At 36.7% G+C, this 24,390-nt stretch overlaps 1 protein-coding gene across 11 annotated transcripts in view; it reads right to left on the bottom strand.

The window, feature by feature from the left end:
- ARHGEF6 (Rac/Cdc42 guanine nucleotide exchange factor 6) overlaps window positions 1-24,390 on the bottom strand; it is a 130,704-nt gene that overhangs the window by 53,701 nt on the left and 52,613 nt on the right. For all 11 annotated transcript variants that reach the window (XM_079124589.1, XM_079124591.1, XM_079124588.1 and 8 more), the window contains 3 exons: window positions 11,507-11,601; window positions 8,176-8,271; window positions 6,425-6,547 (listed from right to left, as the gene is read on the bottom strand). In XM_079124589.1, coding sequence (XP_078980715.1) covers window positions 6,425-6,547; window positions 8,176-8,271; window positions 11,507-11,601 — 314 coding nt within the window. The remainder of the gene's footprint in view (window positions 1-6,424; window positions 6,548-8,175; window positions 8,272-11,506; window positions 11,602-24,390) is intronic.

Raw genomic sequence — 24,390 nt, 5'->3', positions numbered from 1 at the left:
TTATACATATGATGCCCAGGTAATCACTGCTTTAGAAACATGTTCAAGTATACCATTTCATGTGTAAAATGAAGCAGATCAAAACAAAAAAAAAGAAAGAAAAAGAAAACAGTATGAGAGTTTCTCTGAAGCTGAAACAGAGTTACTACATGTGATCCACCAATTTAACTCCAAGGTATTTACCCAAGAGAAATGAAAACATGTCCACACAAACGCTTGTACATGAAGGTTCAAAGTTGCACTATTCACAATCCAGCACTATTCACTAGCAAATAGAAGAACAATATGGTATCCTTACATTAGAGTAGTATTTAGTGATTTAAAACTGATGTACTGATTCATGCTACAATGTGAATGAACCTTGGAAACATGCTAAGTGAAAAGTATGGCAAAAGGCCATACTTTATATGATTCCATATAAAGGTTCAGCACAAGGAAATCCATAATGACATAAAGTATTTTAACGTGGCTACCTCCAGCTGGTAGGGTTGGGGAAAATGGGAAGGAACTGTTAGTGGATATAAGTTTGCTTGGGAAGTGAACAAAACAAGAATACCCACTATCATCATTTGATATTTTCTTTTCTTTCTTTCTTTTTTTTGGGCTGGTAGAGTGCTTGCCTCACAAGCACAAGGCCCTGAGTTCGATCCCCAGTACTGCAAAAAAAAAAAAAAAAAAAAAAAAAGATCTTTCTTTCTTTTTTGTTTTTCTTCTTTTTTGGTACTCAGGATTTAACTCAGGAGCACTCGACCACTGAGCCACATCCCTAGCCATGTTTTGTATTTTATTTAGAGACAGGCTCTCACTGAGTTGCTTAAGGTCTCTCTAATTTGCCGATGGTGACTTTGAACTTGTGATTCTCTTCCCTCAGCCTCCCATGCTGCTGGGATTACAGGTGTGCATCACCACACCTGGCTTGATATTTTCATAGATGAAAATGTTCTAAAACTGATTCTGGGGATAGTTACACAACTCTATGAATATTCTAAAATTCAATTCACTGTACACTTTAAATGAATGAAGTGTAAGATTGGTGAATTATATCTCAATGAACTGGTGGTAGGCACCTGATGCTCATTTTAACTCTCTAAATTTCATCTGAGATTATTGTTTGTGGATAACATCTTAATAAAAACATTTTTTAGAAGTCTGACAGACCTGAGTTCTGGTTCAACCACTTAACAGCTATGAGTTCTTGGGCAGATTGGTTAACCTAAGCCCTCCGATGTCTTATCTGTAAAGCAGAGATGGTAATAATAGTAACTCCCTGGTAGGCTTTTGTATCATGTGCCTGGCACATTGCCAGTGCTATTATTAGCTATATTAGCTGTAAGCAGTTGAACCACTTGCCTTAAAAAAAAATCCATGCTCACAGCCCCTCTTGCTTTAAAAATCCAACTTCCATATTTGCTATTTCAAAAAAGTTTGTGACATTGATCAGGGGAGAAAACTGACCTTCTGGTAGGACCTACTAGATTCAAACCTAAAAATGTCTTTAAATAACAGCTCTATAATGCAAATAAAGCTCTAAACAAACCAAAGAAAAAAACAAAATTTCTGCCCCTTCTGAGGGTTGGTGTTAACTAATATTCTCATCTGATTCTGGGAGTTTAAATCTAAACAAGATTAAGAGAAGCTGATTCATTCCAGTGTCAAGTGTTTTCCAGAATCCATGTCTGCTCTGAATGTAGTTCAGAGTTAAAGAGTTAAAGTCAAAGTCCCTGAGTGTGGGTCTTGCTGTTGTCCCACGTGGGTTGCTAGCATATGACTTCAAAAGGCAAACCACACCTTTGAGCTTCTCATACAATTTTCTGCTCCAGATGAATGTGTCAGTGAATGTGTCAGGGATGGGTACTCAGAGGCTAAGGCAGGGTAGGAGAGACGTGGCATTCCCCCTAGTCCCTTGAAAAGACTCTTATTCTTAATGAATACACTATTTTATTGTTCTTCATGAACCTGAAACAACTTATATTCATATAACTTATCATTGGAGCCCTTTGTTAAAGGTCTTATCACACAGCTCACACAAGTATTGCTCTCCTTCCACATTTCCTTACCAATACCTGTTCCCAAGAAATGATCTCCTCTTCCCATCAGTAACTCCGATAAAACATTCATTGGGCTGCGGAAGGTTAAGTTGATATCACATTACCAAAATCTCCTTTTGGAATACAGCATGTTCACCATGTTTTATTTAATACCTGTACTTCCCTCAAGAGTCTGTGTTCCACAAGGGAAGGGCTCTTCTCTTCCTTGTTCACTACTAAATTCCCATCAGATAGTATAGGACCTTACACATAGTAGGCGCTCAATAAAGCATATGCTGGATTAATCACCAACACATGTAACAATGAAATAATTCCTAGTGTTCAGAACATGGATATAGGTTTTATCCCAGGGATGCAAGGTTGGTACAACATCTGGAAATAAATAAATGTAATTCACCATATCAACAGACTTAAAGTCAAGAATCACATGATTATTTCAATAGATGCAGAAAAAGCATTTGATAAAATACAGCATCCCACAAAAGGTGTTGGCGAGGATGTGGGGAAAAATGTACACTCATACATTGCTGGTGGGGCTGCAAATTAGTGCAGCCACTCTGGAAAGCAGTGTGGAGATTCCTTAGAAAACTTGGAATGGACCTACCACTTGACCCAGCTATCCCACTCCTCAGCCTATACCCAAAGGACTTAAAATCAGCATACTACAGAGATACAGCCACATCAATGTTCATAGCTGCTCAATTCACAATAGCCAGACTATGGAACCAACCTAGATGCCCTACAATTGATGAATGGATAAAGAAACTGTGGTATATATATATATATATATATATGTGCATATATATATATATATATATATATGTACATACAGTGGAATATTACTCAGCCATAAAGAATAATAAAATTATGGCATTTGCAGGCAAATGGATGAAATTGGAGAATATCATGCTAAGTGAGATAGCAAAAAACCAAAGGAAGAATGATCCGCTGATAAGCAGATGATGACACATAATGGGGAGAGGCAAGAATGGAGGAAGGAGGGACTGTATAGAGGGAAAAGAGAGGTGGGATGGGTGGGGGGAAGGGGAAAAAATAACAGAATGAATCAAACATCATTACTCTATGTAAATGTATGAATATGCAAATGGTATGCTGTTATTCCATGTACAAACAGAAAGAACATGTATCCCATTTGTTTACAATAAAAAATAAACAAATAAAAAAAGAAGACAAACCAAAAAAAAAAAAAAATACAGCACCCCTTCATGCTCAAAACACTAGAAAAAATAGGGATAGTGGGAACATTCCTTAACATTGTATAGGCCATCTATGCTAAGCCCATGGCCAATATCATTCTAAATAGTGAAAAACTGAAAGCATTCCCCCTAAAAACTGGAACAAGGCAGGGATGCCCTCTTTCACCACATCTATTCAACATTGTCCTTGAAACTCTAGCCAGAGCAATTAGACAGACCAAAGAAATTAAAGGGACATGAATAGGAAAAGAAGAACTAAAACTATCCCTATTTGCTGACGACATGATTATATATTTAGAGGAACCAGGAAATTCCACCAGAAAGCCTTTAGAACTCATAAGTGAGTTCAGTAAAGTAGTAGGTTATCAGATCAATGCTCAAAAATCTAATGCATTTTTATACATAAGTGATGAATCTTCAGAAAGAGAAGTTAGGAAAAATACCCCATTCACCCCATTCACAATAGCCTCAAAAAAAAAAGAAAACACTTGCAAATCAATCTAACAAAACAGGTGGAAGATCTCTACAATGAGAACTACAGAACACTAAAGAAAGAAATTAAAGAAAACCTGAGAAGATGGAAATATCTCACATGTCCTTGGATAGGAAGAATTAATAATGTCAAAATGGCCATAATACCAAAAGTGCTATACAGATTCAATGCAATTCCAATTAAAATCCCAATGATGTACCTTACAGAAATAGAGCAAGCAATTATGAAATTCATCTGGAAGAATAAGAAACCCACAATAGCTAAAGCAATCCTTAGCAGGGAGAGTGAAGCAGGGGTATCACAATACCAGATCTCCAACTATACTACAAAGCAATAGTAACAAAAACAGCATGGTATTGGCACCAAAATAGATAGGTAGATCAATGGTACAGAATAGAGGACATGGACACAAACCCAAAAAATACAATTTTCTCATACTAGACAAAGGGGCCAAAAATATGCAATGGAGAAAAGATAGCCTCTTCAACAGATGGTGCTGGGAAAACTGGAAATTCACATGCAGCAGAATGAAATTAAACCCCTATATCTCACCCTGCACAAAACTCAATTCAAAATGGATCAAGGACCTAGGAATCAGACCACAGACTCTGCATCTTATAGAAGAAAAAGTAGATCCAAATCTTCAACATGTCGGCCTAGGATCAGACTTCCTCAACAGGACTCCCATAGCACAAGAAATAAAAGCAAGAATCAATAACTGGGATAGATTCAAACTAAAAAGCTTTCTCTCAGTAAAGGAAACTATCAGCAATTCAAAGAAAGAGCCTACAGAGTGGGAGAAAATCTTTGCCACTCATATACTTCAGATAGAGCAGTAATTTTCAGAATATATAAGGAACTCAAAAAACTCTACACCAAGAATACAAATAACCCAATCAACAAATGGGCTAAGGAAATGAACAGACACTTCACAGAAGAAGATGTACAAGCAATCAACAGATAGATGAACAAATGTTCAACATCTCTAGTAATAAGAGAAATGCAAATCAAAACTACCCTAAGATTTTATCTCACCCCAATTAGAATGGAGATTATCAAGAATACAAGCAACAATAGGTGTTGGCGAGGATGTGGGGAAAAAGGTACACTCATACATTGCTGGTGGGGTTGCAAATTAGTGCAGCCACTCTGGAAAGCAGTATGGATATTCCTCAGAAAGCTTGGAATGGAACCACCATTTGACCCAGCTATCCCACTCCTTGGCCTATACCCAAAGGACTTAAAATCAGCATACTACAGAGATACAGCCACGTCAATGTTCATTGCTGCTCAATTCACAATAGCCAGACTATGGAACCAACCTAGATGCCCTTCAATTGATAAATGGATAAGGAAACTGTGGCATATATATACAATGGAATATTACTCCACCATAAAGAATGATAAAATTATGGCATTTGCAGGCAAATGGATGAAATTGGAGAATATCATGCTAAGTGAGATAAGCCAATCTCAAAAAACCAAAGGACGAATGATCTCGCTGATAAGCGGATGAAGACATATAATGGGGGGTGGAAGGGGTTAGCGTTAGGTATAGGGTTAGATTTAGGGTTAGGGTTAAAGAGGGTGGTAAGAATGTAGGAAGGAAGGACGGTATAGAGGGAAAAGAGGGGTGGGAGGGGTGGGGGGAAGGGAAAAAATAACAGAATGAATCAAACAACATTACCCTATATAAATTTATGATTACACAAATGGTATGCCTTAACTCCATGTACAAATACAGAAACAACATGTATCCCATTTGTTTACAATAAAATAAAAATAAAAATAAAAAAAAATTTAAAAAAGAGCCATGCAAATCAAAACTGCCCTAAAATTCCATCTCACCCCAATTAGAATGGTGATTATCAAGAATACAAGCAACAATAGGTGTTGGTGAGGATGTGGGGAAAAAGGTACACTCATACATTGCTGGTGGAGTTGCAAATTAGTGCAGCTACTCTGGAAAGCAGTGTGGAGATTCCTTAGAAAACTTGGAATGCAACCACCATTTGACCCAGCTATCCCACTCCTTGGTTAATACCCAAAGGACTTAAAATCAGCATACTACAGAGATACAGCCACATCAATGTTTATAGCTGCTCAATTCACAATAGCCAGATTGTGGAACCAAACTAGATGTCCTTCAATTGATGAATGGATAAATAAACTGTGGTATATATATACAGTGGAATATTACTCAGCCATAAAGAATAATAAAATTATGGCATTTGCAGGCAAATGGATGAAATTGGAGAATATCATGCTAAGTGAGATAAGCCAATCTCAAAAAACCAAAGGACGAATGATCTCGCTGATAAGTGGATGATGACACATAATGGGGGGGTGGGAGGGGGGCAAGAATGGAGGAAGGAGGGACTGTCTAGAAGGAAAAGAGTGGTGGGAGGGGTGGGGGGAAGGAAAAAATAGCAGAATGAATCAAACATCATTACCCTATGTAAATGTATGATTACGCAAATGGTATGCCTCTACTTCATGTACAAACAGAAACAACATGTATCCCATTTGTTTACAATAAAAATAAATTTCAAAAAGAACATGTATAATCAAGAATTCAACTGCAGACCTTGGATTTCTAAAAGAGGTGGTCCTAAGAAAAGATCTTACTGCAAAACAACCTAGTTAAGATAATATTAATAATTTACCTGTGCTGGGTAAGCACGTTTACAGCTGATGGATGATTTGCACAATAAGCCAGATACATAGATTTAAAATGAGGCATGAGATTCAGCAGACAACCTCCTACTTTGTGTTGGTTTTCTGGAAACCTGTAAGCAAAACATGTGCAACACAAAATGTAAAATAGGAAAAGGAAGTTGAAGGAAGATGATTCCAGTTAAACTTGGCAGAATGTAAACCTTTTGACTGTTTTGCCAATTAAAAATGAAACTATATCAGAACTGTTTTATCCATGAAATGTAGGCTATTGAGCACTGCTTTAAACTCTAACCATCAAACACAGCTATAATACCTATATCAGATGCTTATTTGGAATTAGTAGGTAGGGTTATTTGTTCATTTCTAAGATGCTTATATTCAAATTTAGTTTGACACATTAAAAATACTCTTAACTGATTTATATGAAATTCAAGTACAGACAACAGTAATCAAAACCAAAAGTGGCACACCACAAAAGAATATGATATAGTCAGTCCTGTTTGCCTGGTGGTTGCTAGGCAGGGTGGCCTCAAGATTTTTTAAATTAATTTTTAAGATTACAAGTCATCTGTTTTCTGGTTTGTTAGAAAAATCAGAAGAGCAAGAGAAAGAAAAAATTACTCAAAATCACACCTTTCTATTATATCTACAATAACAATTTTGGCACATTCCATGGGCTTTTATATCTATGCATTTCTCCATAGAACAGCGAAGATCATGAATCTAGTTTGCAAAACTGCCCTTATCACTTAGTTACCATCTTTCCATATCAATTATCTGGATCTCTACTGGCATTTGAAGTGGCTCCTCGGGTCTTTGTAGTTTAGGATCTTTCCATCTTTCTCCCTGGAAAACCCCCAAGCCTCAAAAAGCCAAAGAAAGAGGCAACCACCCCTATTTTATTTATAGAGATGAAAGCTACCAATGTCTCCAAGATAGGCTATTTGGAAAATTAATCTCGCAATAGAAATACATTGTCTGATGACTATGACTGTTAACTTTGTAGTATAAAATTGAATACCTCAGCAACTAGCCATCAAATATGTTGTAGTTCATATAAAGATATAATTTTCCGGGCTGGGGATATAGTTCAGTTGGTAGAGTGCTCACCTCGCAAGCACAAGGCCCTGGGTTCAATCCCCACCACCGCAAAAAAAAAAAAAAAAAAAAAAAGAAAAAAAAAAAAGATAAAATTTGCTTTCCCCCACTTTCTATATGTTTCAGCACCTAATATAATAGATGCAATACTAGGAATGAGTAAAAGAGAGAAAATGGGCTGTGGGTGTAGCTCAGTGGTAGAGAGCATGCTTAGCATGCACAAGATCCCAGGTTCAATTTGCCAGCACTAAAGAGCAAGAGAGAGCAAATGTGTGAAATAGAGTAATCTGAATGACGTTTCCAAGTAATGTCCAATGTACCAAAGAAAATATTTACTCAATGTCGAAGGTGTCATCCATGGTCAATTAAGAACGTATGTATCTCTTACAGTGACTATAAGCAGTAAATTGATGTGCTTTTAAACTATAGTCAGAAATAATTTACCAAATGTAGAGCCCTGATACATATCTAGTGCTTTGATACTGCAAACAACACCACCTAGTGCATTTTCTCTGTATTGTTACTTTGTTCTGGGACAATGTATTTGTGCATAAATATAAAAGCACTCTTATCTAAGGCAACAGTTAAGACAAGAACAACTCAATGTTCCTGTCCATCCTAACAAATATGCCACACTTACTTTGAACATTCTTCCAAGGCTTGACAGAGTGTCTGTTGAAATGTACATACTTCCTCAAAGTTTCCCAGTAAAGATGTAAACTCCACAGTACTCAGACTGAAAAAAAATATGCACGGAGAGTCAGTTAACAGAATTTAAGGATGTTGTTATGTATCTATCTATAGTTAGCAGAGGGATTGCTAACATCCGGCAAATAGAAGGGAAGCGATTCCTGTATTTTAACTGTTGCTTCTTAATTTCCACCAAATCTATGGTCTTGGGCAACTTTTTAAATTTCTTTCTTTGGTTTCCCTTTTCTATAATAATAATCCTAAACAAGATGAGTGATAATATGGGGCATTTATAGTTTATAAAACCATGAGGAAAATCAATAACAAGTGCATAAAATCTAAGTATTCTAAATAGATAACATACATTAGCACTGGGAATAAACGAAAAAACTTTTGTGTACCATCTTCTAGAGGAACTGAAAAAATAATTGAAATACATATGCTCAAATAATGCACTGAACTAAAATGCTCATAAATCAACTAAAGGAAATCTTTATGAAAGGAAGTAAGAGGAAGAAAATAGTACTGATGTTTATTTGTTCATTTTTGGAATGGAGTGGAGTCAAATAAAGGCAAACTGAATAATTTTACCTAGGGCCTCTGTATGAAGAATGTACTTGTTCAGTTTTCCCTTACCAAATAGTAAGTGATAATAAGAACAAGATTCAACTCAAATACAGTGATGGACACTTAATGCAAGTTTTTAACAAATAAGAACTCATTTTAATAACCTTATAATAACTCTTTGAGGCCGGTACTACTGCTGTATCCATTTTACAGGTAAGACAATCCAGGCCCAGAGAGTTAAGCACATCACCCAAAGTCACAAAGCCAATGAATTACAAAGACAGAAATTGAACCGAAACAACCTAGCTCCAGAGTCCATGCTCCCAACCACTTCTGAAGAGGAAAATTTCCCAAGATTTTCTCAAAAGGTTAGTGTTTGTCACTTGTTCTTTCTCCTTAAGAATAAAATGATCTTCAGAGAGTATTTCCAAGAGAATATTTTTGCTGACTAATAAAATAATGGGAAGACCCAAACAAACATCTCCAGTAACCCCTAGAGTATAAAAAGCTTCCAGTTCCTCTGCTATAATGCCCTCCTGAACCACAAGCTGAAAAACTGTGGTGATGGGTGTCAAAAATGAAACTGTTAGCAGCCAGCTCCCCTGCCTGCTGCTTTGTAGCAGCAATGACCTGAGTCAGGCCCTTACTTAAGCCTGACTGGGAGCTTCTCTGGCACCTTCAGGATCAGGCGATAAACAGTCTGCTTTTCTGAGATCACTTGGGGCTGACTAGATAGTCAGAACTAATGGAAACTTACTATAACTACATTCCGAATATATTTAGGAACAATGCAGGTCTGACTCAGGTCTCTCACCTCCTCTGCCCTGGCTCTTGGCCTATCTTTTCCTCTCACCGGTTCTTGATTGCTAACCAGTCTCTTCCTATTTGAAATCTTACCATCTCCCCTCCCAAGTTTATCACTTCAATTTCCCTCTCCTCTGCTTGTCACCTCCAGAAAACCAACAACATATTTCACCTGCTGTCAAGAGACATGGTGGATCCAGCCTGGTCTCTTACTGTCTGTGTATAGGCAAGGCAGGAAACTTCTCTGGGCTTCAGTCTTTCTTTTTAACTCTATTCAATAGAGATAGTAATTTCTCCCAGGGCATTAGACCCTGAGGTTCCACCCAAATCTAAGAGCTATGATTCACAGCAAACTTCATATTTCATATAGCAATAACAACCAAAACAACGTTGTTGATCATGTTCAAACTCTTCCCACAAAGAAATACACAATCTTCATACTGAAGAAAGATTCCTATAATGCCATGAGAATAACTAAGTTAGAAATTCAGCAAGACATACCTAAGCAAACATGATTTGGAAAAAGGGAGACAAATAGTGAAAAATATGAAACTCATTTAAGTTGATAGTAGGCAACTGTCTAGCAAAAGTAAGTTCAAGGTCTAGGCAAGGAAACTTGGTGAGACCCTGCCTCAAAAAAAAAAAAAAAAAAGGACAAAAAACAAAAACAAAAAGGGGCATTCCTGGGTTCAATCCCTAGTACCAAAAAATAAATAAAATAGAAATCAGGTTTTTTGGAGGTAAAAAGGGAGACTTCTGTCCTCCATTCTTTGGATTGATTGCTAAATTCTCTATTTTACTTATACGTCATGATCTCTAGTGATGTGTAATCAATTAAAATTACACAAATAAATGCAGTTAGCCTCTATTTGTTAAATATGTGGTGCCTAGAAGCATAAAAAAATAAATGGTCCAAAGTTTTCTTTCGTGAAAGCTAAGTTTTCATTTCTGGCCTTTGACAATCACTTCAGATATCTAACACCAAAATAAGGTTCAAACATTTTGTTTTAAAGAACACTTTGATATCTCATTATCATTCCCATGTGCTCAGCGAAATACTGGCTTGAATTGTTCTTCTGAACATCCACAAAGTGCTACACTCATTCACTCTCACAGCTTAGGAAAGAGATTCTGCCCTGGCAACGAAGTATCAATTGCACATGAGAATTTCCAGTTTATGTGCTTTCTAAATAAAAGCACCAGGAAGTCCTTTGTAGGTAAAATAAGACATGCCACTTTCAAAATGTACTAGATACATGGAAACTAAAAAACATTTTTAGAAGTTCATCTCACAGGTAGAAAGAGTAAAATAATGATTACCAGAACCTGGCAAGGGCGTGTGGAAGGAGGCATGGGAAGAGGATGGTTAACAGATACAACTGGATAAGAGGAATAACTTCTAATATTCTATAGCACTGTAGGGTAACATGGTTGATAACAATTAAATGTATATTTCAAAATAACTGGTAGAAAGGCTATTGAATGTTCCCGACACAAAGAAATCATAAATGTTCAGGGTGCTGAATATACCAATCTACTGAATCTGATTGTTACATATGTGTATTGAAACTTCATACTGTATCTCATAAATATGTACAATTATTATTTGTCAATTAAGATGCAATTTTTTTAAAAAGTTAAATGAGGAAGATGCAAAAATATACAAGATAAAAAAATTATAACAGGCAGAAATTCAGATCTGCTCATTCCTTCCACAGAAAGCAAGCCAAGCTCTCCAAAATCAACATCTTGCATAATTTCTGTTGCCCTGACCATGTTCTTGGCAACCTGTGATCTGTGGAAATTCTTCTAAAGGGCAAAATCAATTATTCAGTGACATAAGAGTAATGACTCCATATGCTGACATTATCTTTCTTTATTTAGCAAGGAGTTTAAAAGGAAAATCTTACTTGTTATTGGATTGCAAGGGTCTTAAGTAAGTAACAAGAAGAGACTGAAGTTCTTTAGCATATTCTCTTTCAGTGTCCAAGATGTTCTGTAACACCTATGGAGAAACAAAGGTTAAGGTATTATAATTGTAAAGTGAGTCCAAGGTCAAATACAGCTTTAGATCTTTTAGCCAAATTACTAGCAAAAACAAAAGGGCTTATTTACTTAGGTTGGCACTGCAAGTAAGGAGCACAAAATCTGAATGCGATTCATTTTGATCTAGCAAAGTACTCTAATTTCCAACAACAGGTTACATTGCATAACTAACTCAAACACAATTTTTCAGTCACCCATATTTGGAGGAGCCTTGCCGTTCACATGTCCAAAATGCTTTTGTGTGTGAATAATTTGATCCTCAGGAAAGGGCACAGTTAGTTAAAAAAGGATTATTATCCCCATATTATGGATGAGAAAATCGAGACCAGTTACTTTAAAACGTAGAGATTCAATGTCAAGATAATTCAAGGATAACTGTGATGCCAAGCATCACAAAATATGGGAAGGGGGAATATAATTCAGTGGCAGAGCACTTGCCTTGCATATGTGGTGCCCTGGGTTCCATCTTCATCACCATACACAGGCACACAGAAATCACCTTTTTTTTTTGGTACCAAGGATTGAACTGAGGGGTGCTTAACCACTGAGCCATGTCCCAAGCCCTTTTCAATATTTTGTTTAGAGACAGGGTGTCGCTGAGTTGCTTAGGGCCTTGCTAAGTTGCTGAGGCTGGCTTTGAATATGCAATCCTCCTGCCTCAGCCTCCCAAGTCCCTGGGATTATTACAGGCATGCGCCACCTTGCCCAGCAATCACCAAATATTTTTTATGTTAGGTTTCTGATAAGTCCTTCTGAGAACAAAATATGAAGATAGAAGGAATTTTTAGGAAGGATTAAAACGGACTTTTTCATAAAGATAAAAGGTGATAGTATGAATAATTGAAAAAAAGAAGTCTGAATTTTGAGAAATTTAACAAGGGAAATAATATAGTACCTATCAGTATTATATGTTACACAAAATCCTACAGGAAAAACAACCAATGTATGGGTCCACAATTTCTCTTTCCCACAACTGCTAGTGTCATGCCTCATTTCCTAGCCCCTTCTGGAGGTACAATCTTCATTTCAAGTGTATACATGAACAGGTTAATATTTTGGTTTGTACTTCATACCTTCTAATTCATTCAACAAAAATTTAGTAAGTGCCTCCTCTATGACAATTTCTGTGCTGCCCATGGGGAGTTTCCATTCTATTTGCAGATGGAGACATTAGATAGGGGATTACAAGACAGAGTGAGATGTTCTTAGCTAGGAGAAGCACATCAGTCTGCCAGAATGCCAGACATATACAGTTGGCTGTCCGCATCTGTGGGTTTCATGTCCACTGGGTTCTGTATCCACAGGGTTCCACATCCACGGAACTCAATCAAGCACAGACTGAAAATATTTTTTTTTAATTGTGTCCATACTGGACATGTAGAAAATTTTTTCTTGTCATTAAATAATACAGCATGACAACTATTGACACAACATTCACATTTTATTAGGTATTATAAGTAGCCTAGAAACTATTTAACGTATACAGGAGAATGTGCACAGTTATATGCAAATATTATGTGTGCCCTTTTATATAAGGGACACAGCATTCACAGATTTTGTTTTTGGGTAAGGGGGTCCTGGAAACAATTCCCTGCAGATAGCAAAGAGTGGCTATACTCACAAGACAATGCATGATGATCTGCTTTTGAAAGATGGAATGGCCCAAGCAAGTAGAGGCCCAGGTATTGATGGGCTTTCTAGGAAACAACTGGACTGGAGGATGGTAATCTTGACTCTGCTGCTGACTGACAGGTTACTTCAGTTTTAATGTTTAACTCACCTCATCTCAGATTATGACCTTTCAGCTACCTCAGGGACCATTGTGAAGAAGTAGTGAGGTACTGTACAGGTAACTGCTGGATGAGTGGAAAATAGTCTGACAATTGAAGAGGTTTAAAAGGTTTTTCTCAATAGCAGCATCACTAACATTTCAGACCAGATAATCCCTGTGTTGTGAGAAGATGCCCTGTGCATCATGGGATGTTTAGCAGCATCCCTGGCCTCTACCCACTAGATTCCAGGTTGTCCTACCCCATATCCCACTTATAACAAGCAAAAAACGTGTCCAGATAGTGCCAAGTGTCATCTAAAAGGCAATACTGCTGCTGGTTAAGAATCACTGACTTAGAAGGCCATGGGATAGCTTCAAAAGCTAGGGGTTAAGTTGTAACCCCCACCCAGTTACTCTTGTCTACTTTCAGTTCCTTTATTTCTCAGGAACTATTCTCTAAAAATGTAAATACAGGGGTCTGAAAGTACTGGTATTCTCTGAGGTTAATGCATTGATGGGAAAGAAACGTTATCCCCTATAGATAATGTAAGCACAACAAAGGACCTTAGAAAATTTGGAATGAATGAAAATGAAACACAGCATACAAAAATTTAGGGAATTCAGTTAAAGTAGTGCTAACAGCTGTAAAGAGCTATATTAAAAAAGAAGAAAGATGATTTCTGATTTCCAGTCCAGCACATAAGGAGCTTAGATATTGTTATTCCATTCTAAGTAACTATTCTAAGTAAATAGCCAGACAAAATAAAAAACAGCAAACATATTTTTCTTAGATCTGTCAGAAAAGTGAGGTCATAAGAGCACTGCTACTCCAAAAGGTTAAGAGACAGCTGATAAGGAGAATTACAATTTATCAGAGCAGAGACCCACAATTAGAAGCCTCCATGGGAATCAGGACCAGAGCAGGAAAACCTGAAGCTTTAATTGACAAGATTGCTAGGGGCTCAGTATGGACACATCTGAGAACTGACAACTCCAGGGTGGTAGTATTAAGGGAATACATCCACATTTCTTTGAATTTTATCTCCAGAAGCCCTACCAGTTTTACCAGTGAAGAACAGAGGAAATAGCCTCATGCTTTATACAGGAGGAGGGGGAAAGTAGTCATTTTGAACAACATGAGAACATTCTGTTCTTAAAATATCCTGCCTTCAGGAGAAACTACCAGCACACAAGTTACTGGAGGTTCATGAGAGCTTAACAGACATGGGGAAGTGAAATGCTCAACTCCAACCATCTTCTAGCCTTCAGAATGGAAGAAGGGAAAACACCGTCCTCCACTGTACCTCTCTAGCCATCCTGTCCCACCTAAGAGTGGGAACTGAGAAGTACTGAAGAAGTTTACAGTACAGTGGCATTACAAAAAGTTTACCACGCACATAACAGGAATACCAAAAATAAAGGAAAGCAAGAAATGAATAGAAGAAATATTTAAAACAATAATGGCTGAGAATTTTCCCAAAATTCACGTCAGACACCAAACGACAGATCCAGGAAGCTCAGCAAACAACAAGCAGAATAAATGCAAAAAATCTAGGCATATAATATTCAGACTCCAGAAAATCAAAAACAAAAACAAAATCTTTGAAGAAGATGGAGGAACCAAGTAGCTTACCTATTCAGGAGATCAGATAAGAGATACATTTGACTTCTCAGAAACCATGCAAGAAAGAAAAATGTGCAACAAACGATTTAAAATGTTGAGAAAAAAACACCAACCTTGAGTTCTTTACCTTGTGAAACTATTATTCAAAAGCAAAGGAAAACTAAGACTTCCTTAGACAAACAAAAACTGTCAGCACTAAGCCTAATTTGCAAGAAATATTAAAAGAAGTTCTTCAGAGAGAAGGAAAATGATATATAGAGATCAGAAACCGGGATGTACATAAACAAGAGAAGAACAGAAAAGGACTAAGTGAAGACAAAATAGAAACTTCCATTTTTTTCTCATTCTTAATTTACCTAAGAGACAATAATTTATTCAAAACAGCAATGATGTATTTCATTATGTGTGTATATGTATACACTTAGGTATGCTTATGTCTAAGTGAAATGAATGACATCAATGCTGAAACAAAGAAGAGATTATTATAAGGTACTTGTACTAAATGTGGATATAGTGCATACCTTGTATAGTGCTATTTGAAAATGAACTTGGATTGGTTGTTAATGTATATTGTAAACTCTAGGGAAATCACTAAAAACAGTTTTAAAACATTATTATGATTTATATGCTGAGAAAATGAAATCCTATAAAATGCTAAATAAAAACAATAAGAAACAGAAAAAAGTAGAAGACAAAAACAGAATAACAACAAGGGCAACAAGCTGGGCACTCCTGTAATCTCAGTGGCTCAGGAGGTTGAGGAAAGAGGATCCCAAATTCGAAGCCAGCCTCAGTAACTAAGTGAGGTCCTAAGCAATTTAGCAAGACCCTCTCTCAAGATAAAAAATAAAAAGGGCTGGGGATGGGGCTTGGTGGTTCAATCCCCAGTACAAAAAAGAAAAGAATAAACAAGGGCAATAAACAGAAAGCGGCAACAAATATGGTAGGTATTCAACTATATTGATGGCTATTTTAAGTGTCAATGGATTAAATATACAAATTAAGAGACAGATATTTTCAAAATGGATAAAAAACCAAGGCCCAAACATGCTATTTACAAGAAATGCAATTTAAATATAAAACATACATAAATGAAAGGGAATAGAGAAAGAGATATCATTGTTAACACTAATGAAAAGAAAGTTTGATGACAGGTACAGTGGTACACACCTATAATCTCAGTAGCTCAGGAGGCTGAGGTAGGAGGATCATGAGTTCAAGGTCAGCCTCAGCAACTTAGTGAGGCCCTAAGCAACTTAATGAGAACCTGTCTCTAAAGAAAGAACAAAAATGGCTGGGGATGTGGCTCAGTGGTTTAGCACCTCTAGGTTCAAATCCCTGATTCAGAAAAAGAAAAAGAAAAAAGAAAGCTGAAATTACTAAGTGATAGAAGCTAATCTGTGACTCCTACACACTGTATAATTCCAACTATATGATATTCAGGAAAAGACAAAACTATGAATATTGTAAAAAAAAAAATTGGTGGTTGCCAGGAGGTAAGGGTTGTAGAGAAGGATGAACAGGCAAAACACAGAGGATTTTTAAGGTAGTGAAACTATTCAGTATAATTCTATAATGTTGGATAAATGTCATTATATGTGTTATGTATGATGTTTGTCAAAACCCTTATGCTGTGCAGACCAAAAATGAACCCTGATGTAAACATGGACTTTGAATGATAATGATGGGTCATTTTAGGTTAATTGATTGTAGTAAATGCATCACTGGGGTGCAGGATGTTGATAATAGGGAAGGTTATGCTTTATGGGAATTCCCTATACTTTCCATTCAATTTTGCTGTGAACCTAAAACCACTCTAAAAACGAAGTCTATTTTAACAAAAAGAAGAAAGACCTCAGATTAATAACTTTACTTTCTACCTTCAGAAACTAGAAAAAGAAAAGCAGACTAAACCCAAGGCAAAGAGAAGGAAAGAAAAATTAAAACTTAGAGCAGAAAATGATGGGAAAGCACATAAAAACAAAAGAGAAAAGCAAGGAAATAAAAAATTACTTCTTAGAAAAGACCAGCAAGATTGACAAAAGTCTACCTATACTAACTGTTAGCTGACCAAGACAGAAAAGACAGAAAACTCAATATAATAAAAATAGGAATGAAACATTGCAGAAATAAAAAGCAATAGAAGAAAATAAAACTAATAGTAATGGTATGTCAACTAATCAAATACCTAAATGAGATGTCTAGAAAGACACAAAACTGACCCACAAAAAGGTAGAAAATCTGAATAGAGGTATAACAAGAGATTGAATTCATAATCAAGACAAATTCCCACAAATTAAAGCCTAGAATAATGTGGCTTAAACACTGGTAGAATCTACCCAAAAGTGAAACTAATATCAATTCTTCACAAATTCGTAAAACCTGGAAAAAGAAGAACAAAGTTGGAGGGTACACACAACCTAATTTCAAAGCTTACTACAAAGTAGCAGTAATCATGGTAGTACAGTACGCAGTAGTCCACAGAATTGATAAAATCCCTTTTCAAAATACTAATGTTGTTCTTCACAGAAATAAACAATTCTACTTCATATGAAACTAAAAAAGACCCTAAATAGACAAAGCAATTCTAATGAAAAAGAACAAAGCTGGAGGCATCACATTACCTGCTCAAAATACACTACAAAGCCATAGTAAGAAAAACAGCATGATATTGACATAAAAACAAACACACAGGCCAATGGAACAGAAATAACAATTCAGAAATAAATCCACACATTTATAGCAATTGACAAAGGTGCCAAGAACACACAATGGCAAAAGGACAGTTTCTTCAATAAATGATGTTGAGAAAACTGAATATCCACATGTAGAAGAATGAAAACACATTGTGGTTTTATGCCACATACAAAGACCAACACCTGTAAATCCCAGTGGCTCGGGAGACTAAGGCAGAAGGATTGCAAGTTCAAAACCAGCCTCAGCAACTTAGTGAAGCCCTAAGCAACTTAGCAAGACCCAAATATTAAAAATGGGGGCGGGATTAGGATGTGGTTCAGTGGTTAAGCACCTCTGGGTTCTTAATAAATAAAAAAATAAAGGACTGGGTTTGTAACTCAGTGGTAAAGTGTCTCTGGGTTCAATTCCCAGTACCAAAAAAAAAAAAAAGTAGGTAAAAGGTTTACACATAAGACTAAATGTTAAGCTAACAGACAAAAACAGCAGGGAATCTCATCCATTCCATTGGTATGGAAGATGATTTATTTTGATTCATTGTAAACAAATGGGGCAAAACTTATTTCTCTGGTTGCACATGAAGTAGAGTCATACCATTTGTGTAATCATACATGTACATAGGGTGATGTTTGTCTCAATCTGTTATTTTTTCCTTTCACCCACCCCTCCCACCCCTCATTCATCTATACAATCCATCCTTCCTCCATTTGTGCCTCCCTCCCACCCCCCATTATGTATCATCATCCACTTATCAAAGAGATCATTCATTCTTTGGATTTTTGAGATTGTCTTATCTCACTTAGCATGATATTCTCCAACTTCATCCATTAGCCCACAAATGCCATAATTTTATTCTTCTTTATGGCTGAGTAATATTCCATTGTGTATATATACCAAAAATAAAGATCCATTCATCAACTGAAGGGCATCCAGGTTGGTTCCACAATCTAGCTATTGTGAACCGCACCTGACAGAAGAAAAAGTAGGTCTAAATCTTCATCATGTTGGCTTAGAATCAGACTTTATTAACATGACTCCCAAAGGACAAGAAATAAAAGCAGGAATCAATAATTGGGATAGATTCAAACTAAAAAGCTTTTTTTCTCAGCAAAGGAAACTATCGGCAATGTGAAGAGAGAGCCTACAGAGTGGGAGAAAATCTTTGCCACACACACTTCAGATAGAGCACTAATCTCCAGAATCTATAAAGAACTCAAAAAACTTTACACCAAGAATACAAATAACCCAATCAACAAATGGGCTAAGGAAATGAGCAGACACTTCACAGAAGATCTACAAGCAATCAACATCCAGATATATGAAAAAATGTTCAACATCTCTAGTAATAAGAGAAATGCAAATCAAAACTACCCTAAGAGTCCATCTCACCCCAATTAGAATGGCGATTAGCAAGAATACAAGCAACAGTAGGTGTTGGTGAGGATGTGGGGAAAAAGGTACAGTCATACATTGCTGGTGGGGTTGCAAATTAGTGTAGCCACTCTGGAAAGCAGTGTGGAGATTCCTCATAAAGCTTGGAATGGAACCACCATTTGACCCAGCTATCCCACTCCTCAGTTTATACCCAAAGGACTTAAAATCAGCATACTACAGAGATACAGCCACATCAATGTTCATAGCTGCTCAATTCACAATAGCCAGACTGTGGAACCAACCTAGATGTCCTTCAATTGATGAATGGACAAAGAAAATGTGGTATATATGCACAATAGAATACTGTTCCATCCTTTAAAAAGAGAAAATCTTGCCATTGCAATGACATGGAAGAACCTGGAGGACATCATATTAAGTGGAATAAGCTCCGCACAGAAAGACTAATACTGCATCATCTCCTTGTATATGGAGTTTTAAACAATTCTGTAGTTGAAGTACGGTGGTTTTCAGGAGCTGGAGTAGTTGTAGGGGCAGAGTTAAGGTGATGGTGATTAAAGGGTACAGATTCACATTAGATAGAAGGAATAAGTTCAAGAGTTTTATGGCACGATATGGTGACTATAGTAAATAACAATATAAGGTTTTCTTGAAAAATGCTAAGACAGTAGATGTTTAAGTATTCTCACCAAAACTATTGAGATGATACATATGTTAATTAGCTGGATTCAGTCATTCAACAATATACACGTAATTCAAAGCTTCATGTGGTACATGATAAATACTATTTATCTGTCAATCTAAAATATAAGATGATTTTTAAAAGATAGTGTAGTACTGACATAAAGATAGATATATATATATATCAATAGAGAACTGCAGGAAGCCATCCATGACTGGTATGAGAACAGGGTGAGGTTCGAGCCATTAACCAGGAATGCCTGGCCTCAGGAACTCACAGTGGGATATCCACTGTTGGAAAATGCCTGAGTCACGTGGTATCCTGTGTTAGCTCACCAGTCAGGTTCCAGTACAAGCAACTGAGAAGGGAGTATCCTGCAAGAGCCAAGTGAACTGCTTACCCCCACCCCTATCTTGTTCTTCTCCAAGCGTCTACTGGTCCCTTTTGATCTGTACCAATATAAATAAAGCCAACACAGGGTCCTTCCTTTGTTAGAGCCAGACCTTTCTGGATGGTTACAGCCCTGTTCCTAAAATATTCTTGCCTTTTGTCTTATTTTCTGATACATAAATTTCATAGCTTTTATTTCATACCCAGCCTATTCTTCCAACAGGAACTCTTTCCCTTGCCCAAGTGGGATGTGAACAAAAGAGAACAATTGTGATCCTAGAAATGAAACCAAACATCTTTGGTCAATTGATTTTTGACAAGGATATCAAAACCATTCAATGGGGGAAAGAACAATCTTTTCAAATAGTGTTTGGAAAATAGGATATCCAAATGCAAAAGAAAGAATTTGCATCCCTACCTCACACCATTTATAAAAAATGAAATCAAATGGGTTCAGCCAAGCACAGTAGTGCACAACTGTAATTCCAGTTACTCAGAAAGCTAAGGAAGGAAGATAGCAAATTTGAGGCCAGCCTTGGTGACTTAGTTAGACCCTGTCTCAAAACAAAAAACAAAAAGGCCTAGGGATGTAGCTCTGTGGTAGAGTGCTTCTGAGTTTAATCCCTAGTACGATAAAAAAAAAAAGAGTTAAATCTAAAAGAGCCTTAAACAGAGGAGAAAATCTTCATGAGTTTGGATTTGGCAACAGATTCTTAAATAATACCAAAAGTATTAGTAACAAGAAAAAAAATAGGTAAATTAGAATCCATCAAAATTGAAAACTTTTCAAGAAAGTGAAAATAAAACTTACAGAATGGAAGAAATATTTTCAAATCATGTCTATGTTAAGAGTCTAGTATCTAGAATACATACAGAACTCTTAGAATTCAAAAATAAAAGTAATCAATTAAAAGTTGGCAAAGGATTTGAATAAACATTTCTCTAAAGATTTACAAATGACCATTAAGGATACTCAAAATCATTAATCATTAGGAAAATGCCAATCAAAACCACAAGATACTACTTTGCATTCACTAGGGTGGCTGTGATAAAACTTTAAATACAGACAATAGAAAGTGTTGATGAAAATGTAGGGAAACTGGGACCTATGTACATTGCTTGTAAGAATGTAAAACAGTCCAGCTACCATGGAAAACAATTTGACCATTCATTAAAAGGTCAAACAAAGATTTACCATATAACTCAGCAATTCTGCTCCTAAAGAAATGAAAACAGGGGCTGGGGTTGTGGCTTAGTGGGAGAGTGCTTGCCTAGCATGTGTGAGGCACTGGGTTCAATCCTCAGCACCACATATAAATAAATAGAAATAAAGGTTTGTTGACAACTAAAAAAATTTAAAAAAAGATATGAAAACATATGCCCCCCCCAAATTTGCACACAAATGTTCACAGCAGCATTATTAATAATAACCAAAAATTGGAAGCAACCCAAAGATCTATCAGCTGATAAATGTATAAAAAAACTCATGGTATATCCGTGCAATAAAATGCTATTCATCCATAAAAATAAATATTGATATATGCTGCAACATGGATGAGACTTGAAAATAATTTTACTAAGAAGCCAGACACAAAATATTACAAATTATATAATTCTTTTTATATGAAACTTCCAGAATAGGCAAAATCCAAAGAGACAGAAAAAAGATAAGCAGTTGTCAGAGGATGGGGGATATGAGGATTGCTACTGGGTTTCTTATTGGAGTGATGACAATGTTATAAAATTAAACGAGATAGTGTTCTTCATTGTACAACTCTGTGAATATAATAAGAACAGTGAATTGTATACTTGAAATGTTGAATTATATGGTATGTGGATGATATCTCAATGAAGCTGTTATCAAAAAAAATCAATGCACTGATTTTTCTTCTATTAATAAAAACTCTTCTGGTTCACCTCTGACTCCAAGTCCTTATCCAGTGCTGTGTGATGTCTGAAGCTCAAGTTTGCCCATCATGATAGCTCTCTGCCCAGTTCAGCTGTTGTTCACTGCAGTATTTCAATCACTAATACTCATACTCAGCCCTAATATTCATTTTCTTAGTCACAGAAATGGATAGAAGTATCCCAAAATTCAACAGTACCATATTCTATTAAGAATTAGGAGGAGGCAAGACTCACATACAGATTATTTTGTTTTTAAAATTATTTGGTTGTCTATAGTATTTGTATTGGGAGTCAAAAATGATGGTGTCAAACCTTCCTTCTTATTTTGAAGAGGGAATTAAATCTTTTCATCATATTTTTGTTCATGTGTTTTTCTAAAATGAGCTTGGTAGTAAGCCATCTCATATCCTTATCCTCCCTTCAAGCACTGTTGTCTATAACAGTCACACCACATGAATTATAACATCAATTGAAATGAAGAAAAACAGAACACTCAATGCCTGAAGGGAATTTTCTTCTTCTTAGTTTTTGCAGTGCTGGGGATTGAACCCAGTGCCTTGCACATGCTAGGCATGTGGTCTTCTGGAGGGAACTTTTTAATTAGAAAATTTATGGATAAGCCAAGTGTAGTATTGCGCACATGTAATCCTGGCAACTCTGGAGGCTGAGGCAGGAGGACCAAAAGTACTAGGCCAGTCTCAGCAACATAGCAAGACCCTGACTCAATAAAAATTAAAAAGGGCTGGAGGTGTAGCTCTGGGGTAGAGGGCTCATGGGTTTGATCTCTAGTACCACACAAAGGAAGGAAGGAAAGGAAGGAAGGAAGGAAGGAAGGAAGGAAGGAAGGAAGGAAGGAAGGGAGGGAGGGAGGGAGGGAGGGAGGGAGGGAGGGAGGGAGGAAGAAGACAAATACAGATATCTCCATCATAAAATTTGATTGTTTTTTTTTCTTTTTTTCCAGCATTATATTTATTTATTTATTTAATTATTTATTTATTTATTTATTTGTAAATAAATGGGATATATGTTGTTTCTCTATTTGTACATGGAGTCAAGGCATACCATTTGTGTAATCATAAATTTACATAGGGTAATGTTGTTTGATTCATTCTGTTATTTTTTCCCTTCCCCCCCACTCCTCCCACCCCTCTTTTCCCTCTATACAGTCCTTCCTTCCTCCATTCTTACCACCCTCCTTATCCCTAACCCTAAACCTAACCCTAACCCTAACCCTAAGGCTAACCCCTCCCACCCCCCATTATATGTCCTCATCCGCTTATCAGCGAGATCATTCGTTCTTTAGTTTTTTGAGATTGGCTTATCTCATTTAGCATGATATTCTCCAATTTCATCCATTTGCCTGCAAATGCCATAATTTTATCATTCTTTATGGCTGAGTAATATTCCATTGTATATATATGCCACAGTTTCTTTATCCATTCATCAACTGAAGGGCATCTAGGTTGGTTCCACAATCTGGCTATGGTGAATTGAGCAGCAATGAACATTGATGTGGCTGTATCTCTGTAGTATGCTGATTTTAAGTCCTTTGGGTATAGGCCGAGGAGTGGGATAGCTAGGTCAAATGGTGGTTCCATTCCAAGTTTTCTGAGGAATCTGCACACTGCTTTCCAGAGTGGCTGCACTAATTTGCAACCCCACCAGCAATGTATGAGTGTACCTTGTTCCCCACATCCTCGCCAACACATATCGTTGCTTGTGTTCTTGATAATCACCATTCTAATTAGGGTGAGATGGAATCTTAGGGTAGTTTTGATTTGCATTTCTCTTATTAATAGAGATGTTGAACATTTTTTCATATATCTGGACGTTGACTGCTTGTAGATCTTCTGTGAAGTGTCTGTTCATTTCCTTAGCCCATTTGTCGATTGGGTTATTTGCATTCTTGGTGTAGAGTTTTTTGAGTTCTTTATAGAGTCTGGAGATTAGTGCTCTATCTGAAGTATAGAGCATCTGTTTCTATCTGAAACAACTAAACATTCCTTTGACTCCATGACTGATGCAATGCAACCTCCCTCTCCTCCATTGAAATAGCTTTATTATTTCAGCTTCTTTTAAAGTGCTATCATCTGGGGCTCTTTTACATGAAATTGCTAACATTTTTCAAGAAAGGTGCCAACTGTCGTGCTCCAAAGGGTTTATTTGGTAGGTGAGGTTGCATGTGTTCTAGGAGTGCCGTCTCTGCTGAAACCACTAACATGGGACAGACAAAAGGCAAGTGCAAGTGAGACAGACAGATACTTCCTGCTGCCTTTGAGTAAACTCT

Source organism: Sciurus vulgaris (genome assembly GCF_902686455.1).
Source record: "Sciurus vulgaris genome assembly, chromosome: X".
Classification (NCBI taxonomy): Eukaryota; Metazoa; Chordata; class Mammalia; order Rodentia; family Sciuridae; genus Sciurus; species Sciurus vulgaris.
This window is presented reverse-complemented; position numbering and strand designations above follow the sequence as displayed.